Raw genomic sequence first — 23164 nt, 5'->3', positions numbered from 1 at the left:
CAAATAGAATAAATTTGAAATAATTTCGTACTGTAGATGTACCCTAATACTGAAAATGTTTAAAGGAGGAACAGTAGAGATGTGCCGATACCTACAACATTCCACCAGATTTCAAAAGACAATACTTACTAACAACAAAACAAACCTGTAGTGTCTGAAAGACACTTCAAGTGTGTAGCTGTACTTTCACACCACCATCACAGACACTGGGAAAAGTTAAGACAAATGAGAAACAGAAAGAAGGTGCAAGTACTCAATCTAACTGTAGAACTCTACTGAAAAGACTATAATTAGTTGTTATTTAAACTACGTTTCCAAATTAAGACAGTGTTTTCATTATAACTTAACTACACACCAAGAAACTGCATGAAATGCTGTAAGAAGCTTTGGGTGAAGGAAATATAGCTATAATTTAACCTTTGTTGTATCTGAATTTAGGCTGTCTGAACAAGTCCAAAATGCTAAGACCATCAGTTGCCTTTAAGGCAGCTATTCTTAATCGCTACAAAGTCAAAACTGAAGAAATATCCTCTAAAAAAGCAATACTTTTATACACTGATTTTTGAGATACAGTTTTATTTCAAAGAGGAGAGTTTAAATTAATCTACATCTGATTAAAAACTTCATTTCCTGGGTATCCTGTAGTCATAGGCGTAGCTTGACTTCTATATGGGGGGGAGAGGGGGACAGCTCCAGTCAGGCCAATGGGGCTGCGCATTGGGGGGGACAAATTATACACCTACCCAAGGCTTGCAGTTTGGGAGGGAACACCCCGTTCCCCCAAACTACACCCATGTCTGTAGTGTCTTCAGAGTAGGATTTCTAAATTAAGGAACAAGCCAAACTCAGAAAAGAAAATCTTTTGGATTTAGTTATCTGTGTTTGGGCATCGAGAGAGTATCTACTGCTGGCAAAATAAGAGGTTGGCAGCTAACTCTAAAGAGCATAATGTCTGTCAAGCACTTACAGTAGGTTTGGCAAGGAAGTGGGGTTAAGACATTACACTTCCTTCAGTGTCTAGGATGAAGAGTCAGAAGTCACTAGTATTTTGGGTTGCTCAGTATTTTGAAAAAAATCTTCGACTGTCCGATTTTCAAAAAGGGCCTAATGTCTGAAAATTGCCCTTTCAATGTACTTCAAGTTGGGCACACAAAAGTGCAGTCGCTTCTTAAAATCTTGGTCTAAAGAGTTAAACCAAAGGGAAATAAGATAAATTTGTAGTTAAGGAATTACAAAAGCTTGGATTCTTTCCAAGAGGAAAAGCTATTATTGTACACAATTGAATGCAACTTCATTCTTGTTCCTCTCTCAGAAAAAAAATGCGGATTCTTATAGCTTATAGCTACCAAAGCTTGTTATATCACCAGTGTCAATCTCCATCTGAATGTTAAGCCTTAGCTGCCTTTATGGATTACCATGCAAGCACAATTAGGATGCATTCAGTAGTAGCAGAATGGTCAACTAGTTTTGTATGCTCTGAGAATGTGTGTTTACAGCACAAATATTTCACATAAACTACTTTAAATCCCACCTTAACTACTATTCAAAAACTGATTTGAACATCTAAATATATAGGGCATTAGCATGAATATTGCAGTCCATGTTTATGATGAAAGAAAATTCCAAAAAGCATTAGAGAAATTTGAAGCCAGCCCCCGTAATTTGCATAGAATTCACTCCAGGTAGTGGGCTCCCAGATCCAGTGCTGAATATTAGGGCTGTCGATTAATCACAGTTTTAATCACACTGTTGAACAATAGACCATCAATTGAAATTTAATAAATATTTTTGGATATTTCTCTACATTTTCATATATATTTTCTGTGTTGTAACTGAAATTAAAACGTATATTATAAATATTTGCACTATAAAAATGATAAAATAGTATTTCAATTCACCTCATAAAAGTACTGTAATGCAATCTTTGTCATGAAAGTTCAACTTACAAATATAAATTTTTTTTTGTCAAGTAACTGCACTCAAAAACAAAACAATGTAAAACTTTAGCGCCTGTAAGTCCACTTTAGCGCCTGTAAGTCCACTTTAGCGCCTGTAAGTCCACTTTAGCGCCTGTAAGTCCACTTTAGCGCCTGTAAGTCCACTTCTTTGTTCAGCCAACTGCTCAGACAAAATTTTTTTTTTTTTTTTACATTTACTGGAGATAATGTTACCTCCTTCTTTACAATGTCAACAGAGTGTAAGAACAGGCATTTGCATGGCATGTTTGTAGACAGCATTGCAAGGTTATTTACGTGGCAGATATGCTAAACATTCACGTACCCCTTTCATGTTTTGGTCACCATTCCAGAGGACATGCTTCCATGCTGATGACACTCATTAAAAAAAATAATGCATAATTAAATTTGTAACTGAACTCCTTGGGGGAGAATTGTATGTCCCCTGCTCTGTTTTATCTGAATTCTGCCATATATTTCATGTTAGAGCGGTTTCAGATGACAACCCAGCACGTTGTTCATTTTAAGAACACTTTCACTGCAGATTTGACAAAACACGCAGAAGGTACCTGTCAAGGTTCCTTCCCCACTCTGAACTCTAGGGTACAGATGTGGGGACCTGCATGAAAACCTCCTAATCTTACTTTTAACAACTTAGGTTAAAACTTCCCCAAGGTACAAAATTCTTTTACCCTTGGATTTCCACTGCCACCACCAAACTTTATCTGGGTTTACTGGGAAACGTAGTTTGGATACGTCTTTCCCCCCAAAATCCTCCCAACCCTTGCACTCCACTTCCTGGGGAAGGTTTGGTAAAAATCCTCACCAATTTGCATAGGTGACCACAGACCCAAACCCTTGGATCTTAGAACAATGGAAAAGCATTCAGTTTTCTTACAAGAAATATAATAGAAGTAAAGGAATCACCTCTGTAAAATCAGGATGGTAGATACCTTACAGGGTAATTAGATTCAAAACACAGAGAATCCCTCTACGCAAAACCTTAAGTTACAAAAAAGGCACAGACAGGGATAGTCATTCTATTCAGCACAACTATTTTCTCAGCCATTTCACGAAATCATAATCTAACACATACCTAGCTAGATTACTTACTAAGTTCTAAGACTCCATTCCTGTTCTGTCCCCGGCCAAAGCATCATACAGACACAGACTCTTTGTTTTTCTCCCTCCTCCCAGCTTTTGAAAGTATCTTGTCTCCTCATTGGTCATTTTGGTCAGGTGCCAGCGAGGTTACCTTTAGCTTCTTAACCCTTTACAGATAAGAGGATTTTTCCTCTGGCCAGGAGGGATTTTAAAGGGGTTTACCCTTCCCTTTATATTTATGACAGTACCAATGTGAGATTTCTTAAGATAGCTACAGCACTCAACCCAAGGTTTAAGAACCTGATGTGCCTTTCAAAATCTGAGAGGGACCGGGTGTGGTGCACACTTTCAGAAGTCTTAAAAGTGCAACACTCCGATGCAGAAACAGAACCCGAACCACCAGAAAAGAAAATCAGCCTTCTGCTGGTGGCATCTGACTCAGATAATGAAAATGAACATGCACTGGTCTGCACTGCTTTGGATTATCATCGAGCAGAACCAGTCATCAGCATGGACCATGTCCCCTGAATGGTGGTTGAAGCATGAAGGGACATATGAATCTTTATCTCATCTGGTACATAAATATCTTGCAACACCGGCTACAACAGTGCCATGCAAATGCCTGTTCTCACTTTCAGGTGACATTGTAAACAAGAAGCAGGCAGCATTATGTCCTGCAAATGTGAGCACACTTGTTTGTCTAAGTAATTGGCTGAACAAGAAGTTGGACTGAGTGGACTTACAGTCTCTAAAATTTTACATTGTTTTGTTTTTGAATGCAGTTGGGTTTTTTTACATAATTCTACATTTGTAAGTTCAACTTTCATGATAAAGAGAATGCACTACAATACTTCTATCAGGTGAACTGAAAAATACTATTTATTTTGGTTTGTTTGTTTTTTTTTTTTTTACAGTCCAAATACTTGTAATCAAAATAATAGTATGAAGTGAGCACTGTACACTTTGTATTCTGTGTTGTAACTTAAATCAATATATTTGAAAATGTAGAAAACATCCCAAAACATTTAAATAAATAGTATTCTATTATTGTTTAATCGCACGATTAATCTTTTTAATCCCTCCACAGCCCTGCTGAATATGCTTGCAGATGTTTAGGTGCCACCATCAGTTTTAATACACTTTCCAAAGTACCGTGTTAAAGTCCTAAATCCTCTTACTGTATATAGTTGGAGAAACTTTAGCAGAACCCCTATATCAGACAACAGGCTTTGTACAGATTCAAACTGCCCATTTAAAAAAATTCTATAAAGAAGGTACTTTACCAACTCCTGATGCATCTTCTACCATAGGGTTTATTTCTACCATGGTGGCATCGTATTTCATAAAGAGATTATATATCTTGATCATATTATCTGCTGCTTCATCCAGCAGGTTAGGGGGAAATCCCATTTTCTGGGCCAACTGAAAGTAAAAAACAAAGTTTTCTGGTCATCAGTTTATAACATTAGACATTAAAATCTTGAATTATGGTTAAAATTTAGGAACCTCACAACTTATATATATATATATTAAAAAAAACCTGTATATATATTATTATAACACAACTATACAAATCTAGCCTGTAGCTACAGAACTTCACCTACCCTGCAGGGAATGTCTCCTTGCTTCTGTTTTTTAAAAACAGTCAATTGCATTGATCCTACAAGGGACAGTGAAATTAAGGCTGCCAGGCTATACACCAGCCTAATTTAAGTACCCACATCTGGAGCTAGATTTACATTCTTTATTGTAATCTAAACAGTACATTAAAATATCTAGTAATAATTGTTTGGAAGGGTCAGTTTTCTTTAATCAGCCAAAAGACTGTATAAAATTTATTAAGTATATTTTCAAAAGCAAAACTCCCTCTAACTATGATTGTGTGGAAATGTACTCTCTAGTACCCTGACAGCTTGTTCCTTTTTGATGCCTTCCACAATATCAATGGGTTCCTTAATTATCGCATCAGGACTCTCTGCAGCAATATCTTCAATGTTAACACCACCATGAGAACTGCCTATAAGTACAGGACCCTAAAGAAAGAGAAAAAGTAAATGTAAGACTTTTGTATAATTCACTATCTTAATTCTTTCCACAAATATTTCAAAGAGCCTCTTGTGCTCAGTATTAGATTCTTGGCTTTTGGCAATCCACTAAAGTTGTCTTTTATTCTCTTACTGTTGCTATCTTTTCATTCAAGATACTTATACAAGACTTATGTTATACGATGACCAAAGAAATTTTCCAACTCTAAACCCTTATATCAAAAGGAAACTTTTCGTATGTTAATATCACTATTTATACTGTGGGAAGAACATACCATACTGGCTTAAAGTTAGGACAGAAAAAGGCAGTAATGCAATGGTACATCATATCCTGTGTATCCCTTCTTTGGGTTATGCTGTCAGTGAACAGAGAACAACCTTCATTTTCTTCATAGTTTACCACACTCCAGCCTCTGAAGATAAATCTAGGTCTGCACAGCCATTTGCAATAGTTGTTGCACTTTATTCCTATTCACAGTGGTTCATAAGCCTTGATAACTATAACCACTCTGAAAACTTGTCACACAGTGTTTCACTGTTCAGTGACATGAGTTTAGTGGCGTCAATACCATTTCACAGTGCATAAAATGTGTCAAAAAGGCACTTTCACAATTAATCCCAACAGAGGCACCAAAAACTCAATGGGCATGGAGACTGAACAATCGTAGGACCCTGGAAACGGTCCATCAAGTTCAGGGTTGAGGCATGTTTGAGTCAACCATCATTCACTGTCACTACACATACAGTACTTGTTGCATGCATAATGAGAGACTTCCACTTGCTAGACTATTAAGTCAGTACTTCCAATGAGCACATAAGTAGGGTTTAAAAAAAACCATACTTCAGAAGTGTAAGTGCAATTACAGTTGTAGAAAGCATGGTTGTTGCTGTAGTGGACAGGCTTTTTTTTTTTTTTTTAATAAAAAGAAAATCATATTGGATGCCCTTCTTCCAAAAGAAAGGTTCTAGAACCATTTCTTAATATTTTGAAAACTATATACTGAATGCAGCTGCAAGGAGAGCTGCAAGTGCTTTTGAAAACTTTCAGGCATAATTGCAACTCAGTATCGTTAGAGCCTAAAAGTTAGTATTGGTTCTGCTTAAGACATGACAAGTACATTTCACTCCTTCAGCTGCTTCTGCCTGGTAGGGTTTTATTTTTTGAAGCAAAGTTTGACACTATCAGAATGCATGATATACACCACAGAATCGTCACATTTGGGGTTTTTTATTTTAAATTCTTACACGTCTAGGAAAACATGTATGGTGTTAATTAGGTGCCGAGACTCAATCACTAGGAGAATTCTTGTCCAAAAAACAAGAGTCCACAAATTTATAAGCAATAAAATAATTAGCAACAGTTGACAGTAACCCTGTCAACATAAAAAGAACAGGAGTACTTGTGGCACCTTAGAGACTAACAAATTTATTAGAGCATAAGCTTTCATGGGCTACAGCCCACTTCATTGGATGAATAGAATGGAACATATAGTAAGAAGATATATATATACACACACACACACAGAAGGTGGAAGTTGCCATATAAACTGTGAGATGTGAATTACTCAATTAATTAATTAAGACTGAAATATTGGACAGTTTCCTATGAAAAGGAAGAGGCCCCTGAACCTAAGAGGAAGAGCAGGGGGAAAAAGGAGTAGATAGAATACAAGTTAGACATTTACCAGTTCACCCACTATGCCTGATTTGCATACAAATTCTAAATCAGAGAGCAGAATTGTTTCCAAAAAAGTTCTTATAACATTGTAAGTGAGAGAGTGATCTACGGAATTTACTGAACCATCCTCTCTGCGGGCTTTCTAGCATTATTGCACCAACCAAGGAAGCTGGCAGAGGCCATCTGCTCCAGCTCTGAGCTTTAATGATGTAGTTGTACTTTGTACTCCCAACAGAAATAAGCCTAGCAGAACGTCGTAACCTGGGGAGAAGATAGCTCTGGTGCACACATCACCAACTGGACAGTTCTACAGTTTGTGCAGGACTCAGCTGCAACTCTACACACACACACACACACACACACACACCCCGATGTCTCCAGGAGCATCAGTATCCTTAAGATAAAAAATAAGGAGCTTTGCTAGAGTAAACGCTGCAATGGATCACCACCACAGAATTACACGTCACCCTCATTGGGCTAGTGTAATTTTAAGTTTAATGCTCATCCCATATCTATACTGCTTCTAAATTTGATTCAGTCCTCTAGAGACCAGAAGCTATCTTCTTTCCTGGAGTGAAGCCATGATGATTCATTAATTTCATTCATATCTCAGATAAGTTACGAGATTTATTTCACAAAATGTGAAATACTTACTAGACAAATCAGCTAACTCAAAGAAAATTTGCTGCACACATTTCCTCTATAAAATTAAGAACTGGGCACCTACAGAACCAGAGTTACACAGATTCCTTCAAGGAATGCTTCTAAGTGTTCAGAAATTAAATAGGAAGAGCCTAAACAGCAGAGGCTGCAGACACATGCCAGCCACTTCAGGGAGCGGCATGGGGCCAGGGCAGGCAGGGAGCCTGCCTTAGCCCCTGTCATAAATATAGAGACGGGTAGCATAAAATCCCTCCGTGGCAGCTGTACTAAATCACCTTACCTGTAAGGGGTTAAGTAGGTAAAATAACCAAGTTGGCACCTGACCAGAAGGACCAATGAGGAAAGAAGATAGTTTGAAATCTGGGGGCGGGGAAGGTTTTGTTTGTGCTCTCTCTTTGTTGTTCCCTCTCCAAGCGGAGAGAGAAGCCAAGCAGGTACAACATCTCCTGAAAACATACTTGGAATAATAGATCTAAAACCACAGAAACTGTAAGTAGGCAAGGAAATGCTTTAGGTTACCTTTTGTTTTAGCTTGTAAACTTTCCTATGCTACATAGGTAGTTTTATTCCTGTTTTTGTAACTGTGAAGCTGAGCCAAAGGGGAATCCTCTGTGTTTTAAATCTTTTTATTTACCCTGTAAAGTTACTTTCCATCCTGATTCTGCAGGCATGATTCTTTTACTTTTTCTTTATAAATAAAGTTCTTCTTTTAAGAACCTGATTGATTTTCAGTGTCCTGAAGACAAAGGGTCGGGTCTGTGCTCACATTGCTAACCAATTGGTTGATGTATTATTCTCAAGCCTCCCCAGGAAAGGGGGTGAAGGGGCTTGGGGGGGAATAGGGATTCCAAGTGATCCTTCCCTGAAATTTGTGTAAATCACTTGGTGGTGGCAGCAGCAATACCGTCTAAGGGCAAGGAAAGGAATTTGTGCCTTTGGGAAGTTTTTAACCTAAGCTGGTAGAATATAAGCTTAGGACAGGGGTGTCCAACCTGTGCCTGCAAAGGAGCCAGAATTTGCCAATGTACATTGCCAAAGAGCCACAATATTATGTCAGCAGTCTCCATCAGCTCCCCAACCCCGCCTGCCAGCCGCCCTGCCCATCAGTGCCTGCCCTCCCATCACGCAGGATGCAGGAGGCTCTAGAGGTGAGGAGAAGAGAGAGAGAGCGCAGCAGGCTCAGGGAATTGGGTGGGAAGGGGTGAAGTGGGGGAGTGCCTGTGGCAGAAGCAGGGGTTGAACAGTGAGCTTTGGAAAGTTGGCACCTGTAGCTCCAGCCCCGGAGTCGGTGTCTATGCAAGGAGATGCATATTAACCTCTGAAGATCTGCATGTGGCTCCGGAGCCACAGGTTTGTCACCCCTGGCTTAGGGGGTCTTTTATGCAGGTCCCCAGATCTGTAACCCAGAGTTCAGAGTGTGGCAGGACCTTGACATGGATGGAGGGAGGAGGGAATGGAGTGAGCGGGTCAGAGGCTCAGGGAAGGGGCAGGGTAGATCCTGGGTTGATCTTAAATACAAAAGGTGATCTTGTGCGTAAAAAGGTTGGAGACCACTGGTTTATATACTATTTTTGAATTGTTTGTTTGTTTGTTTGTTCTCTCGGAGGAGGAGGAGATGCTAATATAATTCCTCCAGTTATCAGCGGTTTAAAAGTCAGGTCACTTACATGTCTGAACAGACACAGAAACTTGATTCTGGACACCCATTTTTTAAAATCTTGGTCACCTTGCTCTGCAATTCTTTAGACAGCTGTGGCTGCATGTTTAAAATTAATCCCCAACCACTTAAAATTAAGTGTGGTCAAGGAGACAGAAATTAGATCATTTCTCTATCCCACTGCAATTATCAACTCTGCAGTTCAGAAATGTCAGTACTACAGATATCCAGTTATGTAGCATTCATTTAATTGCATTGTGCCACAGCAAATTGCTTTGGTATTTGAAGTGTTTAAAAAGCATGCAATCCAAGGTCATGCTACCAAACAGAAGGTTATGTTCATGTACAACTCTATAAATCAGTTTCAAATTCAAATGTGACCCAAGTGAAGAACAGCAGTAATATTTTTTCGATTCCCAATATACCAAATTCAGTTTAAGAGCACTATATCTATACTCACTTGAAATGACCTTTCCATAGTTATTGCAAAATAGTATTCTCTCCTGGGATATCTGCGCTCACAGATAAATACTTGATTGCATATCCTGCCCTTTTCTCCTGTCTGCTTGGTAAACAACTTCTTTCCAATCATTTTGGAGGAAATCTCTTTTGCTTCTTCTGGACTAGAATAAGAGAAGCTCAGAATGTGACAAGAGAAATGCTTGAGTAAAGAGAGGAGAACGAATTAATTTAAGTTCTGTATATTAGTCTACAGTAAAAATATGTTCTTACCTAGTTTACGTCTTCATAGTTTACAAGGCATTTTAATCAAATTCAAATTCCAAGCCATATAAATGGATTGAAGATATTTTCAATTTACCTGATAATTTAAAAATACAACTTACGAAAAAACTATTTTCACTCCGCCTTTGAGGCCACCTTCAAAGGTTCCTTTTCCTCTACCACCAGCTAAAACCTGAGCTTTTACCACAAGGTCCTTTGAACCTAGAATTTAAAAAAAAAAAAAAAAAAAAAGCCAGAATTTGTCAATTATGATTCCTAAATTAGTCAGTAGCATACCCAAGGATATTTTCAGTTTATTTCCCTCCCACAAGATAGAGCACAGATTATTCAGACTAAGATGGCAGAACTCTCACTTACAGTACTCAATGTTTTCTCTTGACAAAAAAATAAATCAGGCTGACGTACAAACAAATCTAGGAGCTCCAGCTCAAGAAAGATTCCAAATTCCAGCATTCTAAGTCTGTATTTATAAAATGACTGACCTGACTTTTGGTTTAATTAGTCATTATTCAATTATTTGTTGACATAATCTAACGGATTAACATTCTCTCAGATCTCAGTACTATTTACATCATTAAATGTCAACACAACTTTTCAAGCCATCATCAGCCAGTATTTTCTTGTGTGTGAAAGAATGAATAGCAGCATGCATCCACCCTATGCACTATCTTGCCCGTTAGTATACAACTGATATACTTTCTCAAGTTAGCTTCCAAATGAGTAGCGCTCATGCAATCAACTAAGGCCCCAATCCAGCAGACCACTTAAGCACGTGCTGGAATGCTTGGCAGAAGTCAGGGCCTCAATGAATCTACCAGATTTTGTGAGAAGAACATGAGAATGAGTAGTATAACTTTTAGGCTGTCAAGCTTCTTAATTCAGCCTAAATCAATTTTATGTCTACATGACAGACTTCTGTAGGCCATGATATAGCAGTCGGGGTGCAAAGAGAGGTGACCCCTGACTGACATGCTTCTGCGAGAAGAAACCATTGGCATAGATGCAATTACACTGGCAAAACTGTACTGGCAGATCCATACTTTTACAATTCTAGCTTGTTCTGTTCAGAGGGTGGACACACTAGAAAAAGCTATACAAGTACAGCTTTGCCAGTATAAGTTGCATCCATACTTGGAGCATTTTGCTGGTATAGTATACAAAGCATAGTGTAGACTCAGCCATAACCTTTGGGCAAATACTTCAAGCAGGTTCCACCCTCCTCCCAGAGATGACAAAGAAGGCCTTATCTACACTATAAATGCTTTGCTGGTATAGTTACACTGGTAGACACCCCCAGCATAGATGGAATGTATACAGACAGAACAAGTTTTTCTGCTGGCATAGTAACACCATCTCCCAAATGACATAAGCGATGCTAACAAAAGAGGGTCTCCACTGGGGCTTTTGCTGGCTTAACTATGTCAGCTAGGGTTGTGGTCCTCCCCCTTCCCCAACACACACACACGCACCCCTCGCCAAACACAGATAAGCCAACAGAACTTTGTAACATAAATCTGGCCTTCTGGGGACATGTCCCAGGGTTCTTTGTGCTGCCATAAGCTAAGCTCATCTATGAATTCTTTCCCCAGTGAATTGTGGGAGAACTTGTCTATGCTTTCTGGGCACACCGGGTGGTGATGGGAGAAATTTTGGAAAGGCAGTGGAAGACTACCTGCACTCAAATTGAACTATCCTGCTATCATACAACAAACTGGCCATGACAGCCATTGAGTTGTGCTAACCTGAGCTTTAGCCTATATCCAACAGGCCAGCCAACTCGAGTTAAAAGTCATAATCAAGTTGAGTTTGTGCACGGTATTGGACAGGACTCAAGTTAGGGGCAATACTCTAGTTATAATCTGAGGTAACTATGCAGTGAAAAGTACTAGTAGCCAATCCAGCACTTTAAAAAAAAACAAAACACTAAGGAGCTCTCTCTAAATTTTCTCTGTCACTATCAATCTCTTTGGTATAAAATATTTGAAGAGTTTGCGAGTTAAGATGTGAGCACATGTAGACTTACTATGACCTTTACATCCAAGATAATTATCTTCACAATCCTATTCCATTTTATATATCTACTGAATACTGGTTGTCATGCAGATTAGACCAGGGGTTCTCAAACTTATTGCTCTGTGATCCCCTTTTGACAACAAAAATTACTACAAGACCTTAGGAGGGGGACCAAAGGCTAAGCCTGTCTGAGCCCCACCACCCCAGGCGGGGGAGCCAAAGCCCAAGGGCTTCAGCCTCAGGTGGGGGGCCTGTAACTTGAGCCCCGCCACCCAGGGCTGATGCCTGAGCCCCACCGTGGGGCTCGGCTTCGGCTTCAGCCCCGAGTATAGGGCTCAGGCTTCAGCCCCAGGCCCCAACAAACCCTGGTGATCCCATTAAAACGGGGTCACAACCCACTTTGGGGTCCTGACCCACAGTTTGAGAACCAGTGGATTAGACTAATATTTTCATAGAAGTCATGCAAGAAATACTTGAGACTCTTATTATTCATGTTACCCTTCCATGAGACTATTCTGTCTTCGTGCAGTTGTACAAGCCTTATGTTTAGCGTCAAGCATAAGGTAACCAACCACCAGATAGAAATATTAATGTTCATTGGCCAATGATATTGCTACACACTGATCTGCAAACAAAACAGACCTACCCAGTAATCGATTAGCTACTGGGCCAATGGGGCCCATGTCCAGGGGGCCCACAGAAAAATGGGCACCCTGCCTGGCGCTTGTGCCAGGGAGCAGGGTCAGGGGCTTGCCCCACCTGGCACTCCTGCCATGGGACTGCAGTCAGAAGGGGGAGGAGGGGCCCCCCCACTTGCTCTGGCCCAGGGCCCCACAAACTCTTAATCTGCCTCTGGACCTACTACTCAAACGCTACAACATACAAACAATCTATTACAAAGAATACATTAACGGAGAACTGACCCAAAAAGTTCATATGTAACATGGGTAAAAGAAAAGTAGAAACAGGTACAAAGGCAGGACAAAAAAAAAAAAAAAAAGACATCCTTCCATGACAGATAAAATCCACTTGGATGGCTTTTTGAAGATCAGAAGTTATACTCATTTCATTATGAAGATTTTCAGAAAGATGTATATTTGCTATTTTGATAACTGTAGAAAAATACTGCTATACATCAAAGCTCTTCAGCTACTCAGTAACCAGGAGAGAGGACAATTTGTCAAACATCACAGAGCAACGCAGTGGCAATGTTGGGAAGAGAATCAGTTTTCTGGACTCCCAGTCCTGAGCCAAATCTGCAAAGCAATAGGTGCCTCTCTATAAATCAGAGATAGCTAAACTTACTGACCCCACAAGCCACATACGACAATCTTCAGAAGTTTGAGCGCCGAGGTGCACCTGCCGGGGCTCGGGGCTTCAGCCCAGATCCTGCTGAAGCCCCAAGCCCCAGCAGGTGAGCCAGGTGGGGCTGAAGCCCCGAGACACCTCCCTCTCTGCGGGGCAGAAGCCCCTGCCCCACCACCCTGCTGCAAGGCAGAGGTCCTGAGCTCCCACCAGCAGTCTGGTAGGTGAAGAATGGCAGGGAAGAGGGTGGGCTCCGCGAGCCGCACTTTAATGGTAAAGCCACATGAGCCACAGTTTTGCCACCCCTGCTATAGATGTTTTCAGGCATTGTTTTTGATTGACACCAATATTTATTAGCCTAATTTTCTCTAAGCCACTAAGTTTACTCAAAGATTTTCTGCATATAACCAGACAAATCCTGGATATCTAGAATTCTATTTTAACCCCTCTTTCTAGCCTACTAGAACAAAAGTCAATATCCTACCTCAGCATAGCCTGGTGCCAGCCAGAAAAAGTACAGGGAGCAGCTCCAAATAGAAACACTCAAACAACCTTTTTTGTCCTCTCTTAAGAGGTTGGAAGGGACACGTTTGCAGATCACGAAATGAACAGAGAAGTTTTGTATGTTCCACTTTACAGGTATAAGCAGAAAGTAAACTGTTCAAACTTAAGCAACAATGTTGGGGCAGCGGTGGAGAGAACCAGCAGTATTTGCCCTTCTGAAATGTTTGCTAAAGAGAGGAATTCTTTACTAAAGCAGGTTTTGGATTTTTGTTACAGTTGTTGGGTTTTATTTAAGTCTCTCTCCCCTTGAGTAGGATTAGACTCTGGAAAGTTATCAGCCTTGGATTCAATAAATTTCCAGCAAATGAGCAGTGAATAAGTAGTGAGGAATATGAGTTTATTTTTCATTAAAGTTAAAAGAAAACCGTAGACAGTGCAGTTATAATACATACATAAATTGAGACATTTGTTATTGGTACATATAACCTCACTGTCCACTCCTTAAGAATAACAAGCTGTTTCAAAATTTGACAGACCACAGAGGAGATTTTCAAAGCAATTCAAGGGATTCAGTAGTGATGTTTCAAAGTAGCAGCCATGTTAGTCTGTATTTGCAAAAAAGAAAAGGAGTACTTGTGGCACCTTAGAGACTAACAAATTTATTTGAGCAGAAGCTTTCATGAGCTACAGCTCACTCCATCCGATAAAGTGAGCTGTAGCTCACGAAAGCTTGTGGCACCTTAGAGACTAACAAATTTATTTGAGCATAAGCTTTCGTGAGCTACAGCTCATTTTATCGGATGGAGTGAGCTGTAGCTCACGAAAGCTTCTGCTCAAATAAATTTGTTAGTCTCTAACAAATAAAAAGAAGAAACAGTGACCTCCACATCACCCCTTTCCTCCTCCCATCTCTGCTTATGGCATCAACAAATACTTAAAGCACATTGAACAGAGGGACCGGTCACCGGCTGAAAGAAAATCCAGCCTGTGAACTATTACAGCTCATGGTGAGAGATATTTGGCTTTTAAGTTCATTTAGGTAGTAGCTTGTGTTTCTCTTTTCATTTCTTTTGTAACCAATTCTGACTTTTATACTTTATCCCTTGTAATCCTTAAAATCTATTTCTCTCTACATAAAAAAAACTTTATTTAAATTATTGTGTTTGGGAACCTCTACTTCAGATAAGGCTGGTACAGAATGTGTTGGAATGACAGACTTACTATGAGCTTACACTGTCCAGAAGAATACAGAGCAGAGCAAGACGCACATTTCTGGGGAATAAGGCTGGGACTGGGTATACGTGGGTGTTGCCGTGTAAGTAATGTATGTTTGGCTAGGCTAGTAGCACTCAATGCTGTGTAGCTGGGAGCAAGTTACATGCTGGAGGCTGTCTATTAGCAGGCCAGGTGTCCTGTTCTGGCAGCAAGCCAGTGTACGAGGCATCCCAGGCTAGAGACTTAAGGGGGCACTGATGTTCAATAGTCCAGATTGTACCCTGGGGAATGTCAGTGTTTTAATACTTTACAGCCCCAGTAACTTGACTTTCTGGCTCCATTTCTTTTCATTTCTATTTCTGTACTTAATGTACTTGCAAATTCTCTTTAGGGGAAGAGACTATCTTTTTAAGAGAAGACATTACATTTGATTCCGTAATGAACTTAGAATAGGCAGACCTTCTGAACAGCATGAAAGCTTTGGTATAACCTCCAAATAATTCAAGAATTGAGCCTGTATTTTAATTGCAAGGCAATAAGTTAGTGTGGAAGATTGCATCTTGGTGGTCCAGTCAATGGGTTAACACACCACAGCTTCTTCAAGACTAAATTTTTTTGGCTAATTATCACTGAGCTAGATTTGTAAAATGTTTTATGGACAGGACCTTATACACTGATTTGTCAGATAAAAAAACCTAATGCATAGTGCATTTTTAATAGTAATTCTTTAAGAAGTACTGTGCATGAGTTTACATGCTTGATTAAAGGTGTTGCACAAGTTATTGTGTAAAAATGTCTTGATTTGTTTGAAAATTTTATGTGTGTACCTGCTATTAAATGGAACATATGTAGCGATATCACAAATTTTAAGAGATTCTGCAAAACTGCATATCATCAATTCAGTTAGATAACCAGTGCTATTAGAACAGGGTTTTTGGTCATCTCCTCCTCACACTCCCACCCAAATGGGCAAAAAACAGTAATGAAGAATTGAATAAAATAAAAACAAAGACAGGTTCACTTAACCTTTGGCTCAGTTTAAGAAAGCAAGAGCATTACTGCTGCCTTTTTAATTGGGGTGGAATAAGATGCCGCAACAAAAGTCCTGCTGAAGAGTACTACAAAGCAAATGGCAAGGGAACATGATTTACATGCTCTGTAGCTATCTAGCTCAACACACAAGACTAGGAAACAGGGAGCTGGAAGCCTCAATGCCGGAAGTCCATATCATAGTTCCATAACATTTTTGGGCTCTACAGCAGGTAAACTCTATAACACCAAACTTTTTAAGAAACAATGTCAGAACACCACTCAAGCCTACTAGTTTCAGTGTTCTAAGTGATTTTCAAGTTTGTGGTAAACTGTATTTCAGCCAGAAGGGCCACAAGCAAGCCAGACGCAGGCTGTTAGTTCAGGCACAGGAATGGTGTGAGGTGTTTCAGGGAGCATAGTCCCAGGGATAAGTGCTCTGCAAGACTTGGATATATGATAATGTGACCAGTAAAGAGTAACAACAGTTAGCATCTACACAGTAAGGAGTGCAACTGTACATCTGCTAAAGGAGTGCACTTCTACCCATGGAAATTATTGTGAACTTGTAGCTCAGATTACAGTGAACAGGAAATGTCAGTGCAATATCAAGAAGTCATTTGATACAGCCACTGCTTATACTAAATTCTAATTGTATTACTACTTCGTCCTATTCCACTCTCCACATATTTGCTGTATCCATCTGTTGTCTCCCATCAGATGCTAAGATTCTGAATTTTCTGGGGCAGTTCTGGGCCTGTTTATTATGGGTGTATAAACACCTAGAACAACAAGGCCTTGATGGGGCCTCCAAACACTAAAATATAAAATAAAGTGATACTTTCCCCTTTAAATATAAAGTGAGCATCTACTTTTACTACTCAAATTTTATGGCTCTAGTAGTAGTTCTCTTAGTGCTTGTCTACATGGGAAATTTTTTCTAGTTATACAGCTATAGTTAAACCATTGCAGTTATAGCAGTGAAACTGCCCATGTGGACACACTTACAAAACAAAAACACACTTACTCTGGGGTCCTACCCACTCCATTTATGCCACATTTCCAAAGTGACATAAGTTAATATGGAAAAAAGATACTCATACTGGAATAATATCTGTAAAACTACAGTGATTTAAATTTACACCCTACCTCATACTGGTATACCTTTCCATTAAAACAAGTACTCAAGCACAGGAAAGCTATCCATGCAACCTACAAATTTCAAAGCAAACAGACACTTTCATTAGTAGTTATAACATTTCTGTCCACGAATCTCTCTAGGATTTTATCAACATTAAAAAGGTACTTAAATACAGTGGACTTAAGATCAGAAATTGTTCAGACAGTTGGTACAATGAATACTGACGAAAAGAGTGGCTGCCTGAAAGTTAAATGTCCTGAACAGATGCTGCATCTAAGTAGATCAAAATCTATGGGGTGCCAGTACTGTTATATATGAATATCCAGAGTTTATTAATTGGGGGAGGGGGGGACTTCAGAGAGGGGCAAGCCCTGTCTTTATGTCTTGGCATATTAATTTATTTGCTTATTTAGGAGGAATGAGGGAATTTCTAGAAAGACAAAAACACAATAAATCACTGGAGAATGTTTTTTAGTGGAGATGTTTCACATAGTGCCTCAATGATTCTGTATCAGGTTAGCTTAGTTTGAAAGTGAAGAGATTTTTTTTTCTGTTTGAAATAATGCTAGTAACAGACTCTGCAGGCCAAGTTCTGCCCTAAAATAAGCCTGGCAACCCCATTGTCTTTACTGGGATTGCACTGGCTTAAGGGGGTGAGGGGAGGATGGGAGGAGATTGGTCCTGCAAATTAAACTTAACAATTTTGTACATATATGAAACAAAACAGAATTCAGCTTGTACTTTGTACATCAGTTGGTTCTGCATTGTTAACAGAAGTAAAGTCTTACTGCTATCTCTAGTAAAGAGTAAGAAAATCTGACTCCAAATACACAAGGAAATCTTAAAAGTTACTTTAAATGAGAACTAATTTTTTAAATTAAATTTTCTCTAACACATCACATGATTTGGAAAATGTGTTTATACATCCTTCCTAACCTTCAGTTCAGAAATTTGCCCTGTTTGCAACATACCATATGCATAGGCCTGAGCACTAGGATATCCTGGTTCATGACTAACGCTTTTAGGTGCTACAATACTATAAATAATTATTCTTCATCCTTCCTTTGAAAAATTACACTGGATACAAAACAAGGCTATGCAGCATCATGCTCAATGTACATGAAGCTGGAAAACAGTTTATATTACATAGCTGTTGCTAATTACATTATTGGATCAGGTTACCTGTCAACTGACAATACACCATGTTTGTTTGGGCAGTAGTTGTAAGTGGGAAAGTGAAATACTGTATAACATTTAAAAAGTCTGAACATAGTAAAACTGCTGGTAACAGAATAAATAAAATATTTTCCCAACTCTTAACTAAACTATTTCCTCTTCCATAACACTCCTTTTTAATTTTATTACACAAGTGAGCAAAAGACTCATTGAATTCTGTGAAGTGGCAAAAGATCTTATTGTAATGATCACATTTATCAGATTTACTAAACAGTTCCTCAAGTAATGTCCATTTAAAAGGGCTAAACTCCCACAAAATACTACTACTGTACTGCCACCACCACTCTCGTGGTAAGCTGATGTTTGTCGGCTTGATTCCCATAGAGACTACTTTTGGGTTTAAAGATTACGTCCTATCTGTAGCTCCTTCACAGAATTCAGTGAGCCTTTCTGTCAGTTTAAGGCAGGGGTGGCCAACCTGAGCCTGAGAAAGAGCCAGAATTTACCAACGTACATTGCCAAAGAGCCACAGTAATACGTCAGCAGCCCCCACCGACCACCCAATCAGCTCCACCCCTCCCCCCGCTCCCAGCAACTCTGGGGGGGTAGGGGGAGGAGCGAGGGCATGGCAGGCTCAGGGGCGGGAAGGGAAGGAGTGGGGGCAGGGCCTGTGGCAGAGCCAGGGGTTGAGCAGTGAGCACCCTCCAGCACATTGGAAAGTTGGCGCCTGTAGCTCCGGCCCCAGAGTCGGTGCCACATATTAACTTCCGAAGAGACAAATGCGGCTCAGAAAAAAACAGGATAGACAAGACCTGAATTTCTAGTATATCAGACCTACGGCGGGGGGGGGGGGGGAGAGGGAAGGGAGTCTTTCAAAAGCTTCATACATCTTAACACAGCACCACTTGCTCTGAAAAAAAAAAAAAGTTATTTGTAGATCTTATTACTTGCAATAAACCTAAGCACCACAGAGTTCAGTGTCCAGACACAAGCAGTTATCTTTGTCTAAGAAATAAAGATTGAGGAACCATCTCTGCTGCAGCAAGTTGAAGATATATCTAGACCTCCTACATATGGTAGTGGAATCAGCAAATCCTTTTCTGCATTAAACCCTGACTGATGCAAGTCTACAACATGATCTTTCAAATTAGAGAGCTTATTTCATGCAAATTAATAAAGAATCATTGCTGAAACAATGCAGAAGGGAGATCAAAATCAAATCAGAAATACATATATATATATACACACACACACACATATTTAACAAGAGACATGGGTAGATTAAAGTAGCAAGTCAGTGTGACACAAAAGTCAAGTCAACTCAGAAAGAGCAAGCCTACAGAAAGTTACCTTTAGAACAATGTATTGGCATAGTTTTTTTTGACAACTAGTAACCTAGAAAGAGCTTAACAATTGACCATTCTCAGATAATGAATGACCATAATGTACTATGAGAAAGGTTGCAAACAAAAAAGTAACTAAGTTGCAGAGTTCAAACAAATTGGTTCTCTTCAAACCCTGGGAATTCAGCGCACCTTCCACAACAACACTACATACAGTGGCCCCCTCTGGAACAAAAGCAGTTGAAGGGGACTTTTGCAAGGAAAACTGAGAAGAACTCAAGGAACACATTGTCCTGTTGGAAGGACAGATTTTTGCCCTTACTCCCATTGCAAAAATGTTGCATGCAAACCTGGCAATGCCCTCATGATCAATGAGGCCTGGACCACCCATGCAAAGAACATTTTCACCTGCAGTGGCTCCCCCTGCCCCCCACCACAAGCCCTCCAGCCATGTCTTTCCCTGGATCTATCTGGGGGGATGGGAGAGGTGTAAAAGTTATGATGCATTAGCTCTCTCAGAGAAATTATGAAGGGCCCAGGGGAAAATGACGGAAAAACATATTCCCTTGTTACCCACCCCACCCTAACCCATTCCAGCCACAGATGTTAAACTGTGTGAAGACCCTTCCCACAGAGTCGGGGGCAAGAAATAGGAGTGCCACTGAGCCCTGCTTTCCATACATAAGGACTAAGATCCTCCCCATGTGAGTCTCAGGCACATAATTTGATCCAGCAATGCATCTCTATCACTAGCCACCTGGCTGATGTCACTGTTTCCATTGTAGAATCTCAGGCTTTAGAAAGTTTCGATGAATAAAACAAGATTTCAGCTACAAAATAATATTCAAGCAAGTTTTTTCCGTGGGGAGGAAGCTCTCCTTAAGAGAGGATATGTAGAACTAAGACGTGTCTTACTAGGAAAGTACGAAACAAAAGTAATTACACCTTGTATCAGAAATTCCATGTCTAAACTACATATGTTCTCTTTAATATTATACCTATTTCTTTTGCAATTGTGTAAGCTTCTTCTGGTGTCTTTGCAACCAGTCCCTGTGGAACAGAAATACCAGCCTCTTGCAACAGTTCCATGCTCAGGTATTCATGCAGTGACAGGCTCCTTTGTTGTTGCTGTTGCACCTGAAACCCATGGCTATTGAATAGTCCTGGACCTCCAGCAAGTACCTAGGAAAATTAAAGAGAGTAATTTTCTTTCAAACAGGGTGTCCTCTATTTAACCACAAATTTTATGTTAAATGCATAAGAACTATGGAATTTGAAGAATGGATTTATGTGAGATGGTACATTCTGGTACAATAAGAAGGTTGCGCAATGCTAGATGCCATACCACTAGTAAATTTAACATGAAAGTAAGAGTCACTTCCAGTTTTCTTAAAGCAAAATCCTATGTGCTCAGTTTAACACTTGGCATTTTACATAAAAAGTGCAAAGATTGACAGAATTAGATACAGACAGCAAAATGTATGGTAAAAGCTAACTATTTATCTTTAAAACACTTCTGCATAACAGATATATAAATTAAGAGGCATAACCTGTGGTTAAAAAGCGGCATTGTACACCAGTTTCAGTAATTAAACGAATGGGTTGTACGGAGTTTGACCAATCTAGCAAAATGACTGTTGACAGGACTTAGCATTGCTGTCTTGGTCTCCAGACCGTCGTAAAAGCAGAAAAATCCAGATTTAACTTTCTCTATTAGACATTATCAGTACTTGATGTCAAGCGCCAACAATTAATCAGAGGGTTGCATAGAAGGCAAGCCAATATAAAAAATATTTAAGTCAAATAGAGAGAAAATATGCTCAAGACCGAAACCAGGACATTCCATTCAATGCAGTCACTTCTTCATGGAAACTGACACAGAATGAGTGCGCCAGGAGTTTCTGGATAGACACTAGCCAGAAACAAGAGGGCGAACGGAGCAAATGAGGGTGGAATTCTGACCTTACTACACAACCCTGACAACAGTGCAATGTGAACAAGACTATGAAAAGCTATTACTCGACACAATGCAGAGTAGTTTTTCCAAATTTTAAAGGTGGCATAAACCAAGAATGTGTGTTTATAACACAAAAGAGAATGATTTCCAACAATACCAGAAAAAGGCATTTTTGTTTTCTAAATTAAAGTGTAGAAGAGCACAGTGCTTAACTTTTTGCACATTATTTGTCCTATTGAAGTCAATGGGTTTAATTTATATACACATTTGCAAACCTGGAGCCAAAGGTATTTCACTGTTCAAGCTGACTGAAGTACAAGAAATGTTTAATTTTTAAGATTCTCTTAGTTTAGGCTAAGGTGTTAATAGCAACAGTGACATTTAAATACATTGATTTTTAACTGGACACTTATCTTTAAATATCCTGGAATTTGAGGAAATTCTTTTTATATTTCTGTGACGCATGGCTAGAAAGGGTTAAACATCCTGCAAAATAAATAACTGACAGAAGACATGTGGGGAGATAAGTTTGTGTTTTTGTGTATTTACGTATGTATGAAGTAGGGTAGACAATGTAATCAACAGTCCCTGTCTATGCTGTATTCTGATAATTCAGATGTCCAAAGAACATCCTATCATGTAAATGAATTGTAAACACGGGATATCTCCATATTCATCCTTCAAATTCATCCTAATTACCTTTTGTTCCCTGAGGAATTCCAACTTGTCAAAAGAGATGAAATTGTATAAAAGACCTTTGGGTCCTGATTCTGTCATCTCAGATCTGCTTACACTTCAACAGGGGAAGTTTGAGTCGCAAGACTGAGGTCCCAGTTATGCTGGTACTCCCTAAATATGGTATTTGGACATTGGGCTATGACCTATGAACTAAATTCTAAAGGAACTCTTTGCAACTACAAAGCTCACCATCTCTGCTATGAATCTGAGCCTCAATGGATTGAACTCATGTCTGTATGTATACCGATCTTTTAACCATACTCTCTCTTGTTTTTTAATAAATTTTAGTTTAGTTAATAAGAATTGGCTGTAGTATGTATTTGGGTAAGATCTGAAACATTCATTAACCTGGGAGATAATATGTCCAATCCTTTGGGATTGGTAGAACCTTTTCTATGATGAAATAAGATTTACAAAAATATTCATCATATTTGACATGGGTACCTGGATGGAGGCCTGAGCTCGATCACTTTAAGGGAACTGTGTTGTTTGGACTTCTGAGTAACCAGTAAGGTAATAAAGAAGCTGTTTTATGCTGGGTTCATGAATCTAAGTATTGGAATATCTACCAGTTTTGGAGGGTTTGGCTGCCCCATTCTTTGCAGTTCACCCTAATTGAGTGACCATAGCTGGTGCCCACTGGGACCCTGGTCGCAATTTCAAACAGCCTAAAATAAGCAAACGAGAATTTGCCTGGGAAATTCGAACTTGACAAAGGAGAGCAAAGCCTATTTAAATCTCAGGAGGATCACTACTGCAAACCATACACGGATCAAACTGTGCACTCTTTACTTTGCTTCCTGTTCAAATGAAAGGTTTCAGAGTAGCAGCCGTGTTAGTCTGTATTCACAAAAAGAAAAGGATGTTAGTCTCTAAGGTACCACAAGTACTCCTTTT

General features: G+C 39.5%; 1 protein-coding gene across 1 annotated transcript in view; it reads right to left on the bottom strand.

Moving 5' to 3' along the window:
- SUCLA2 (succinate-CoA ligase ADP-forming subunit beta) overlaps window positions 1-23164 on the bottom strand; it is a 41141-nt gene that overhangs the window by 16756 nt on the left and 1221 nt on the right. Inside the window, exons 2-6 of the mRNA XM_084617463.1 lie at window positions 20571-20754; window positions 9948-10047; window positions 9563-9725; window positions 4964-5092; window positions 4343-4481 (exon numbers count right to left, since the gene is read on the bottom strand). Of these exons, the coding sequence (XP_084473589.1) occupies window positions 4343-4481; window positions 4964-5092; window positions 9563-9725; window positions 9948-10047; window positions 20571-20754 (715 nt within the window). The remainder of the gene's footprint in view (window positions 1-4342; window positions 4482-4963; window positions 5093-9562; window positions 9726-9947; window positions 10048-20570; window positions 20755-23164) is intronic.

The sequence above is a fragment of the Lepidochelys olivacea genome (assembly GCF_965140295.1).
Source record: "Lepidochelys olivacea isolate rLepOli2 genome assembly, chromosome: 1".
Classification (NCBI taxonomy): Eukaryota; Metazoa; Chordata; order Testudines; family Cheloniidae; genus Lepidochelys; species Lepidochelys olivacea.
The sequence above is the reverse complement of the archived record's forward strand: the minus strand, read 5'-3'. Positions and strand labels throughout refer to the sequence as shown.